The sequence below is a fragment of the Cavia porcellus genome, unplaced genomic scaffold (genome assembly GCF_034190915.1).
Source record: "Cavia porcellus strain 051 isolate PalLab524CR breed Dunkin Hartley unplaced genomic scaffold, mCavPor4.1 scaffold_6, whole genome shotgun sequence".
NCBI classification, from domain to species: domain Eukaryota; kingdom Metazoa; phylum Chordata; class Mammalia; order Rodentia; family Caviidae; genus Cavia; species Cavia porcellus.
Genome location: NW_026947489.1, coordinates 97,171,727 through 97,183,537, shown reverse-complemented (window position 1 = coordinate 97,183,537; position 11,811 = coordinate 97,171,727). Strand labels below are relative to the sequence as shown.

Below are 11,811 nucleotides of genomic sequence, written 5' to 3'. Positions count from 1 at the left end.
GTCATGTCCAGTGCAGCTCTCAAAATTCATAAGGAGAGGACAGACAAGGACAAAAAAATGAAGCCAAAAGTCAGAATACTGAAAGCTAAGATTGGGTGAAGCCTCCTTTTCTGGTGGGAGAAAATTAGTTGCACTGTGGAGGCCAAAGTCAGTTGAAATCTTTCTGCCTAGCAACTTGTTTGTCTGGCTTGCCTCGAGCACCTTGTGTTCTGCAGGCTGCAGCAGCTTATTTGCATGGCTCACCTGAGGTGCTCTGAGTTCTCAGGACTGGCATTGCTTTAGCACTGCGCATCTGATTAACCTCCAGCTCCAGTTGCTCCCCACACATAATAGTTCATGAATATTTTTCAATATCTTTATTCAAAAACAAATATTTAGTTAAAAAATATTTCTCTTGCACTGAGAGTTGGCTTTGTCAGCACTGCTGACCACAGGTAGATTGTCATGAGTGGAGATGAATGGCTGCCACTTCACCAAGAATGATGTCATTCTGCTTCCTGTATTGCTCATCCTCTAGCTGGCCAGCTGAGATTCATCCTTCTCACTTCACCAAAGACAGAAAATGGAGAAACAAAAGGCCTCTCCAGGGCTACATTGGGACCTGGCTTGTAGTCACTTTCTTCCATTGATTAAAGCAAGGCATAAGTTGGAGCCCAATGTCCAGGGAGTGCATTGGAAGACACTGAAAGCCACGTGGCAACAGATGCAGGCAGAGAGAGGTGTGAAGGTTTGCGCTCATCTCTGTAAACCTCTGTCATATATTATAGTTCTGTGCTTCCTTCTTCAGGATCACAGCTGGTGATTTTTTACAATAGTACCTGCACATGAGAATCAGAGAAAGGACAAAAATGAAAACAACCACAAGCATTACAAGAAGCATGTGAAAGTCACTTTATACCGTGTTTTCTTATTGGCTTAGGTCACACTGGGAGAATAAGTTCCACAAATCACTTAACTAATGTGAGATGCACAGTTTTCTTGTTGACAAACTCAATTTCTCATTTTTCGTTTACAACCAGAAGTGGTGATTCTTACACAGATCTCACCTGGGTGAGTCCATAAATAACTAAGAAATAACTAAAAATCACATATAACCATTTTAGGCAGCAGCCCTGTATCACATTGGCAGAATGCTTGCCTAGCATGCTGTGTCACTTGCTGAAGGTGAATAGAGTCTGAACCAAGACAGAAAGAACCAGTAGTGAGTTATCCCACTGTATCATGAAGTAGACATGAGCAAGCATGGGAGGGAATTCCCTTCTCTCAGCTGTGGGCTTAGTGTTCATGAGAATAATGCAGCCTTCACATAGTTCAAAGCCCTTGTCTGAGCTCACATGGTCAGGTTCAATTTAAAGTGACACTTACATGGAGACTAAAGAAGCTCCATAATACATCTCCCCAGTATCAGAAGCCAATACATGATGATATGATTCCACAGCAAACACAACATCTTCCCCAATGCAACATCTTCCCCAACACAACATCAGAGAGAACCACACACAACGCTTCCAACACACCAGCACCAACCCTCAAAACTTCCTGACCCCATCTACTGACCATGATCCTGAGGTTTTGGAGCCAACTCCAAAACAAAGGACTACACTTTCAGAGTCTGTTTTGACTTATGTCTAGATGAACCCCCAAAGTCTCATGGGGCATGGGGCTTGTCCATAGGTGGCTTGATCTAGAGTATGTGATTGATTCATGGCACAATGCTGGGATTTAAGATGTGTGATTACTAAATTAGTCCACGGATTGATTTGTCATAGCCCTAATCCCAGTAGCTTTTAGAGAGTAGAAAAGAAGCAGAAAAAAAGTAAAAGGGTGCTGAGGTCTCTGGGTGCTTTTGCTGCTTCTTCCCTCCAGGATCTGGGCTGTGCTGCCGAGCCACCTTCCTTGGAGCCACCAGTTATGGACTGAAACCTCAACAGACTGGCAGCGAAATACATCATTCTCTGTTTAACTCCAGGTGTCAAGCATCTTCTCTTAGGAGTAAGAGAAGTAACTAAGACAGGGCTCCTTACCTTATCCAAACAAAACAAAAAATCATTATTAAAATCAGTCCAATAAAAGCTAAAAGAATCCGGATGTACTGTATCTCAGCTTCTGCAAAAAGGAAAAAGGAGAGAGACAGAAGAATCAGAAAAAATCATTGGCAAAGGCCCAAAACACATCTCACAAAACAACTAACTCCAGTGAGACTTTTCTGTTTTCCTGTCAATAGTTCCCACCACCAACCCCACTTCACAGGTCTCAGCATCCCCTTTCCTATCACACACAACTCCTGCATCTGAGCACAGGGAGCCCCCAAATTACCACACACATCTCCCACATCTGAGTACAGGAACCCCCTTAACTTAGGAACATTCGCGTTGGAAATTTTTCCAGATACAAAAGGACCTCACATTGTGAGCATTCATAGATGGGAACAAAGTGTGAGTGAGAAGTAGCTCATGTGTCTCCTGGATACCATCACAGTGGTGAGGTGACGGGACTTCCGGGAAGCCCAAGGTAACACCCGTGCAACCCCGGGTGTATCAGCTGTTGTGTTGTACTAGACCCTCACTGTAAGGTAGCTGTAAAAGTACAAATGTTGAATTCACAGTATTTGTGTGTTTGGGATTTTATGCTTTACATTGTATATTTCTGTCAAAGGTGTGTCACACTTACATTCTCAGACTTAGAAATGGATCAGACTTAAAAATATTCTCCCAAAACTAAATAAGCTTGTGAGTCAGGGACTCACTATACTGCACACTTGTCTCACAAGGCGGGTGGCATTAAACAGCACGTAACACACATGTGTCATTCACATGCAGCCAGCTTCTAGAACATGCCATCTCTTACCGTTTACATCCATACTGCTCAGCAGAGGCTTTCCTCCCCTCACACAAAGCGTATTTCAGTGTCCCACTCTCTGGGTCCACACATACCTCACATGCCGTGCCTACAGATATAGCCCAGTCTCCAATACAGCTTGTCCCATTCACATTGCCTAGGGCTCCGAGCTCTCAGGAATATTCATTTCATCAAAGGTGTCCTCCCCCCTTAACGGCAGAGAAATGAACTTGGCAACCAACATTTGAGACCAAAAGCCCCAGCAGGAAGGAGGTTTTAGAAGACCTGTTATGAAAGGGTCGGGTATGTCTGGAGAAAGCCATGGGGATTTGTAAGACCACCCTTTTACGGCCTGTTCATGTGGGAGAGAACCTATTAAGGATTACTCATTTGGACTCCATAAGATAGCAGTGTATAATGGACCTGGAGCCTGAATAAAAGAGGTGCTGGTCCTCTTCCCCAAAAACCTCTTACCATCAGGGGACAAGGAAAAATCCCATCCCCATTTCCTTGCAGCTGACAAGCTCTCCAGTCCCAGCTACAAGGACCATCCAGAAACCTGAAGCTGCCATGAGTAGCCCCGTCTCCACCTGATGACTACTACCACCCCTCTCCACCTACCTGGCCAAGCACCTGGACAGGGACTGAACTCAGACTGCTGCCACTGGGGCTCAGTTAGGCCAGACTTCAGCTTGTTGCCTTAGCCCAAGTTTATCCTTTTCATCATAAAACATTAGCAAACACTTTAGACTGCCCAGAAACCAAAGTGCAGAGTAAAGAAATGTAAAAAGATGCTTACTTCTCACAAACAGTGTCCAGTTCAGCCTCTGGGAGGTATTCAAGGATATGTGGTCCACTACACAAGAGTAGGTGTCTTCCAGAGAGGCACTGAGTTTCAAGTAGCTGGTGATGTTAAAGGTACCATCCTCATTCACGATGATGGGATCAGTACAGATGTCTGTAGAAATCCTCTGGTCCTGGGAAACATTGTGGGTCCGCTTCTCCCATGTTATGTTAATGGCTTCTGGGTAGAACCCAAAGGACTGACACACAAGGTACATGTCATTACCAGTCCCCGTGGTCTGTTCCACAAACACTCTGCTGGTTGGTGCAGCTACCAGGGAAGAGAAGTCACACAGTTGAGCTCAGCACTAATTACACTTTTCTTCTCCCACATCAAACTAACTGGACTCTGCCACACCTACACTTTAGCATCTCTCTCCCATAGCCAGGGAAGACCAAAAATCTGAAACCACGAGGGTCCACAGTTTTCAGAGATGTACACTCAGAGGCAGAGATAATGCCTCAACCATGCTGAGCAATAAACTCAAAACTTGCCGAGTTGCCACCACAGACTGGGAATTCCTGAACAAGAAGTAAGAAGTGACTGACCTCCAATTTGATATCTAGCCTGTGTTAGACTTCAAGGAAGGTGAGTAAACTGTATCGGATTGGCTGAAGTTTAATAGTCTGGTTGAAGGTACCACAGCCAGCAGGATATTGACACACTGTGACCGTGACTCTCATGCTACTCTTCAGCTGGATGCAACACATCCAGGTTGAAACATCCATCACCAACTCCTACTATAGGTAGGTGGGACTACATGAAATTCAACACTCTTATGCAAACCAATGCACATGGAATTTGGACATACACCTAGTTTCCACAGTCATTAATTTAAAATGAATCATAGATTTGAATAAACACAGAAGACAATGAAATGGTCCTAAAGGATCGTATGAGAAAATCCAGTGGCCTTGAATTTGGTGATGTACTTTTAAACACAGGGTGAAGGCCAGGGATGTAGCTGCATGAGTGCAAAGCCCAGCATGCATGGGGCGCTGGCTGTAATTGCAGGGGTGCCAAAACACAAAGTTATTGTGTAGAATGCCAAAACATGAACCCTTAAAGGAAAAGTTGGTGAGTTTCAACTTAGTATAATTAAGAACTACTGAAAGAAATGTGGTACTCTAGAGGGCATCTTGGCACAGAAAAGTGATATTAAATCACAGTTAAAATACTCTCAAACTGTGGACATTATTGAACACTATTGTTTCAATATTGCTACATCAAGTTAATGATCTCTGCTGCTAATGATGAGGTACATGGAGCAACGTGATGGGAAGAATATGAGAACCCCCTGGAATTTTTCTTTTTCTAGCTTTTTAATATTTTGGTGCAGAAGAATAAAACCAGGGCTTCCAACTTGCTAAGCAAGTATTCTACTGCTGAGCTAAATCTTCACCTCTACAATGGATTATCTTAATATTCTATTAACCTTTTAAAAGCCACAGTTATTTCAAGATTTTCTGTAAGCTGCAGAATAAATGACCTCTATTGAACCTACATTTGCAACTCCAGTATTAATATACACGAAACACTCAAAGATCTATGTATAAGGATGAAGGGTTTAAAATAATACTCTCCTGTTATGGAGTCACTTTAGGTACCATTAAAATCCACATGAACTCCCAGAGTTCCTACTATTTCTGAATCGTGCTATTTGGGCATAGAGTCTATAAAGAGGTAATCAAAAAAATATTCCTGTGAAGAACTCCAAATAAATCACAGAGTCACTGCATCCCAAGGAGAAAGGTGTGCACCTCCTAAAGTGGGATCACACAGAGTAACTTCCTCTCAAGGACCAGAGCACAGAAGCAGAGAGGAAGAGTAACTTAACAGTGAAGCATCCAGGCATATAGGACTGCACCCAGGAGGTCAAGGGTGACATGGAGAGTCATGAATTATGTGGCTGGACGAGGGCTGCAAACTCCCTTTACCCGTGATCACCCTCCCAAATCCAAACCCCAGTCACAACATAAGTGCAGCAAACAAACTCCAACAGTAATTCCTACAACAGCTCGACCACTGCTGCTCCAAACTGTCAAGCACATCAAAATCCAGGGAAGTCTAGAAACGTTCACAGCTGAAAAGAGACTAAGAAGCACACAAATTAAAAGTGTGTGGTGTTCTAGATATGATCTTGGAAAGCCAAAAGCATGCTAAGTGAAAACTCAGGAAATCTGAGTAAATTATGGACATAAATTAAGAAGAACTTATCAATATTGATTTACTAATTAAATGCACTGCAGCATACCATGGTAAGTTGGCAATGATATGATAAATTCTGCAGTGGTAGGAATCACAAGAGAGCCCACTGAACTATCTTGTACGTGTTCATTTCTCTTTTAAAAAGCACTGCTAATTCAGGCTTTTTGCAAGTTGCAGAATCAAAGAATTTTTTGAATTACTTAAAATGCTGCACGCCTAATATTACTAGATACAAAGTGATCAAAGTAACACATACACTTAGGGGTGTTTGAAAATGCTGCTCTTTTATTAGGATTTGTGTCTCCCTCAATCTCGTATGTCCACTCCAGAGTTCCTGGTATCACTGAATATAAAGACTGGCAGATAAATACTCAAAAAATTAGTTACAGTAGAATGAGACTGTCAGAGTGGGTTCTAATTGATTGTAACTGGTATCTTTTCAAGAATAGAGATTTAGGACAGACAGAGAAAATCAACCATGAGGGAGAACAGAGAGAAGGCCAAGAACAGAGGACCCAAAGGGAAGCAGCCCCGCTGACACTCTGACCTCAGACTTCTAGAATCCAGAACTGTAGGAAAATGAACATCTGTGGTTATGCCACAGACTGATAAGCCACAACACTCATCCACATGTCAGATGCTTTTATAAAAGAGGAAAGAGCAGGTCAAAGAGCTTTTTGGGAAATGTTTTACCTTGACTGAGACCCCACCTACAGTACAACAGGCAAACAGCTGGGTATTTTCACCCATACCAGGGAATCACTGTGACTCAGTGATGTGTTTGCTATATTTATTCCAACTCTTTATTTGTTATACTTTTTGGCTTTATTTTGAAAGAGCGTCTCACTAAGCTGCCCAGGATCTCTGCAGATCCTCCAGCCTAGGCGTCCCAGGTCACTGACATTTACAGACATGCACCACCAAGCTCACAACTTATTATGGGGCAGGTAGCAGCTATCAGCCCATTTTACACAAGGGGAAAATTCCAGTGTCAAGAAATTAAATGACTGGCCAGAGTCACAGGTTAGAAACAGCAACACTGAGATAGGATTGAGGTCAGTCCAGCCAGACCCCAGACCTCCCCCTTTCCAGGTGACCTGGGGCTTCCACAGTGACATCGACTGTGGACTCATGCAAGAGTAAAGTTAGCTACCAACTGCTAGGTCTGTCAGTTATGAAGCACTGATGAGGACCAGGCTCTGCGCTAAGCTGCTCACCCCTGTTTCCCCAATCTCATCTATGACTCACTTCTGTAGCACACTGAGGCTCAGACTGACTAATGACCTGCCCAGGGCCATCCAGAGGTGTATAGAAGCCCAGGACGGGAGCCCATGTCTGGAATAGACCCACACTCTACCCTCTGCCCCCTCAGGGCCCAACTGCATCCCACCCCAGGACCCAGCACAGGCTGACTGCAGGTCTCTGCCCTCAGGCACTCACCCAGGACTTCCAGTGAGACACTGTCATCTTCCATGGCAGGGGTGTCTACCACCTCGCACCAGTATTCTCCTGCATCCCCCAGCTGGACCGCAGGCAGTTGCAGTGAGGCGTCTCCCCTCAGCAGCCTCTCTGGAGACACTTCGGCCCCAGTTCTGGGAATGATTTTATTATTGCCAAAGAGCTCCAACACTGTGATCTTCGATTTAGATACAGGATCCTTGAGATACCACCTAAAGCCCATAACTCTGAGGTCCAGCCTTGCGAAGCCAGAGAAATTGCAGGGGATGGTGACATTGTCATTCAGGTGTACGGTCAGTTTCCTCAGTGGCACCTCCACTTTCAGAGAACCTGTGACAAAAACACACTCAGTTTTGCGGATCCTTTGCCTCAAATTCCACCACGTAATAAATGTATTTTGGGGTAACCCTGAGGACTCAAGACATAGGTTCTCAGTTCATGGCACTCATCCATCCATTAAAATCCCTCTTTCTTCTTTTTCAAAATTTTTTTGGCTCTTGGGGTCCCTTAGAATTCCACCGGAACTTCGGAATCAGTTTATCACCTGTTACTTAGTGACCAGGTAAGAGTCTGCTAGGAATTACACTCCATCTGCTGACTGACTTGGGAGTACTGCCACCTTCACCATATAAGAAAAGATAAGAATAGAGATGGCTCCAGGCTTTTTTCATCTCTTTTGGCCACCACCATGTCCTAGCCCAGCATCTGCAATTTTTTGGAGGGGTCTTTTTTAAAATTTTTTTTGTCTTTTTCATTTTTATTGGTACTGGGGATCGAACTCAAGACTGCCTGCTTGTAAGGCAGGTGCTTATGCTGCTGAGCTAAATCCCCAGTCCCTGGAGGGGTCTTTTTGAGACAAGGTTTTGCTATGAAATTCGGGTTGGCCTTGAACTCACTCTTTAGCCTAGGCTGGCTTGGAACTCACAGCAAGCCTCCTGCATCAGTTTTCCCAGTGCTGGGCATACAGGTATTTGATACCTGCATACATTTAGTTTATCCAGGCTAGACATGGGTGGGAGTGGAGCAGGGCAGAATTAGGGGAGGTTGGGGGGCAGGTGAGAGGTGAGGTGAGGGTTAGGGGGATGAAGATGGTGAGTGAAGGAAGGAATGTGGAAATGGTGGGCACAGGGTGGGGATGGTAGGTGGTATGGGGATGAGGGTAGGAGCAAAGGCTGGGTGCAGGAGTGGGAGATGGGTGATGTGTCAGGCTGTGAGGCAGGGTACAAAAGAAGGGAATGGCGTGGAGTGGGAGTGTGGAGTAGTGGGAATGTGGTGGGGGAGGGCTCGGAGTGGAACTGGAGGCAGGAGCTGGCCTTTGGATGGTGGAAGGCACAAGGTTGGTTAGGTAGGAATGGGCTGTTAGTGGAGTGATGTGAAAGCTGGTGAAGGCTCAGCTGGGAATGGCAGTGTGTTCCTCAGGGTGGACTGGAATGTGGGGACTAAAGGATAGGTGGGGCACTGCTGAAGAAGGGGGTGCTTTGCAAAGGTTGTGCAGGTGATAAGGGGGTAGTTGGGAGGTGCCCTCTCCCATACAAAAGCTGCTAAGTTCTCAAAGCAAAAAACACTCTTTACCTAGTCACAGGTGCTTCCCAGCTGTGTTTTCCATATTCTCCAACTTTTATGTAGACCCCAAACTCTCACTCTGATTTCACTCTCAAAAACCTCAGCCTACTCCGGCCAGACAAAAGCTTCTCTTTCCATGTTCATACGGTGTTGGCAAAGTCCCTTTTACTGCCTTTGCCACATGGGCTCCCCTGCCCCGCTGCAGGGTGGTTTATCTCAAAACACCAAAGAAGAAGAAGATGAAGAAGAAGAAGAAGAAGAAGAAGAGGAAGAGGAAGAGGAAGAGGAAGAGGAAGAAGAAGAAGGGGAAGAAGAAGGAGGAGGAGGAGGAGGAGAAGAAGGAGAAGAAGAGGAAGAGGAGGAAGAGGAAGAGGAAGAAGAAGAACAAGAAGAAGGAGAAAAAGAAGAGGAAGAGGAAGAGGAAGAGAAGAAGAAAAGAAAGAAAAGAAAGAAAGAAAGAAAGAAAGACAAACTTATAAACATGTTAAAACATCTAACGTTGAGCTTTGCCATCTCAGGCTACGTTTTGCCTGGTTTTGCTTTACCCACTCCTAAGTTCCTCCAAGTGAGAGCGCTCAGGACTCAGTCTGCAGCGCATCTGTAAGCCCAGCGCTTGAGTGGCTGAGCTAAAAGATCACTATGAGTCATGACCACCCCGGGGTACACAGTGCGCTCAAGGCCAGCCTGGGTTACACACTCAGACTCTGAATCTGAGCAAAAAAAAAAACCCCCAAAAAACAAAAAAACCTAGAAAAGTTATTCACTGTCCGGTCACGCTGATGTAACGCCCTCCATCTCTCCCTCTGACCTCAGTATAGGAACTTTTCTTACAGGGCGTCCCCGTTTTCTTCTAGGCCCCCACATAAAGAATGAAGGCAGGGCCCAAAGCCACGAGCCCTGGGACGGAGCCCGCCCTAGGAGCACCTCCTTCAGGCACCTCTCTTGCAGTCCAGTCCCAGCTCTTACCCGAAGTCGCCCGCGCACAACACACGAGCAGCAGCAGCGCCGTCGCCAGCCGGCAAGCCAGGGACGCTCGCGTCACGTGCCCATCGGAGCAGGTTTCTTGGGGTCCGCTCAGCCCCGAAGCTGCCCAGCGACGCCCCAGGCCACAGAGGGACGGCATCAGCTTCTGCAGGGTGAGGGGATCCCCAAGGCTGTCTTCGGATCTGCAGATCGCTGGAGGACGTCTACAACCTTCTAGAAGTCTCCGGCGTCTCCCCGCCTCCTTTCTGTCACCCCGACAACGGCCTGCCGCGGTAAGTGAGGGAGCCTGGGACACCCGGAAATCCCCCACTGGAGTCCCTGGACTGAGAATCAGGTCGTCTTAAGTGGGGGGAGAGTTCTATACATTAACAAATAAACTCACATCACTCCTTCCCCCAATGAAGAGTGAATCCAAGGTTTCTCACGCTGCTGGCCCTGCACAGCGACCTCTGTGGCTGCGGGGTGCGCGTGTGTTTCAACAGGAAGCTCCTTCTGCGGGCTCGCCAGGGCTCCAGCAGGAAGAGCAGGAGTCCCAGAGCAAGCTCAGGGAGAAGAGGGCAGAAGCTGGCTCATCTTCATTTTCAGTACAAATACAGACCTTCACAATGGGGCCTCGCGATCTCTCTGACCTTTTGGGTTTCCAGCAGAAGGCATCAGAAAAGCTACTGCAGGGATCACCGGCTCTTGACCGCCAAGGGTTCACAGCCCGCTGGTGCTTGGATCCTTAGATGTGTTGGCTCTTCCTAGCATTGCGAAGCAATAGTCTCAAAGCCTTGGCTTGTTCACCCACTAACAAGGCTTAAAATCCGTGAGACAGGTTCACGGTCCCTACTCATGATGTGCGGGTTTTCATCTTAATCGTGCTCCACGGTAGGGGAAACCCAGGGTCACACATGTGGTGCATGCGCTCTGGCTCTGCTAAGCAGGCTTTGGGGAAAGCTGTCATCTGAGGGCTTAAGCTGAAGGGCTCTAACTCAATTAGGGAGCCCACAAGGGACTTCCCAGTGGAAATCCTGCTCTTCCCTCTCCACACCCCGCAGGAGGCAGGTCCAGCACTTCTGCCCACCAGGACCGCACATCTACAGAGATCTCCTCACCAGCCTCTTTCCGGGGAGAACTTTGTGGTTGGAAATGTGGCCAGCCCATTACTCATATGAGTGGGGAATCTGGCTCTGAATTCTCAGCAGCCTGCTCCCTCCCCAATCTACCAAAAGCCCTGGACGCGTCTTTTTTTTGGCGGGGGAGGGGGGTGTGCTTTTTCCTTTTTATCGGTACCGGGGATTGAACTCACGACTGCCTGCTTGCAAGGCAGGCGCTTATGCCGCTGAGCTAAATCCCCGCCCCCTGGACACGTCTTATATTTAAAAAAAAAAAAAAAGAGCAGAGAGGTTTTTTTAAAAAAAAATTAATGTAAAACAATTACACTCAGGTCATTAAAACACAGGATAGAAAATACAGAAGCCAGAAGCACCACTTTGTTTCAATTATTGCACATGACATGATGCACACATTGTATGTGCTGGGTTTTTGCACTAGCAGCACAGTGTTTGTTGATGTCCACATGAGCAGTCACAGGAGCAATTTGTCCACCACCTGTGATAACCTGACATCTCAGTGGGCTCTGCCTCCTCAAATGCTGTGCTTCCATATCAGCCCCGCTTATCTTGCTAACACCTAGATAAGGTGTCATCAAAACCTATTAGGTGATGGTAAATTTGATAGACACATTGTGATTATTCTTCCTGAACAAGCTCCCTTTTGCTATGGGTGATACACTGTGTCAGCGTCAGCAGTGTAGAAGTTTGAGAGACTCAGCAAGGAGCCAGGGTTGTTACTTTCTAAATATCCTCATTCTGTGCAAGAGGAGGGCAAGGAGATGTGAGTACTACCCTTGCCCTGGAGCTGGGGCAGCTTGC

At 46.3% G+C, this 11,811-nt stretch overlaps 1 protein-coding gene across 1 annotated transcript; it reads right to left on the bottom strand.

Moving 5' to 3' along the window:
• Nucleotides 1-344: 344 nt before the first annotated feature.
• Nucleotides 345-10,912, bottom strand: LOC106026720 (natural cytotoxicity triggering receptor 3 ligand 1-like). Its single transcript, XM_013148043.3, has 5 exons — nt 9,878-10,912; nt 7,331-7,678; nt 3,638-3,952; nt 2,025-2,106; nt 345-818 (listed from the first exon to the last, which is right to left on the bottom strand). The coding sequence occupies exons 1-5, from the start codon at nt 10,032-10,034 to the stop codon at nt 755-757; spliced, it is 966 nt and encodes a 321-aa protein (XP_013003497.3). The 5' UTR covers nt 10,035-10,912; the 3' UTR covers nt 345-754.
• Between the last annotated feature and the right edge of the window lie 899 nt (nt 10,913-11,811).

Bases quoted from the DNA above. Each gene is read 5' to 3' on its own strand.
- LOC106026720 (XM_013148043.3), bottom strand. From the start codon at position 10,034: ATGCCGTCCCTCTGTGGCCTGGGGCGTCGCTGGGCAGCTTCGGGGCTG. The intron at 3,953-7,330 runs GTGAGTGCCTGA...CTTCCCTGGTAG, and splicing joins TGTCTCACTGGAAGTCCTGG to CTGCACCAACCAGCAGAGTG. The intron at 819-2,024 runs GTAAGGAGCCCT...TCTCATGTGCAG, and splicing joins TTTTGTTTTGTTTGGATAAG to GTACTATTGTAAAAAATCAC.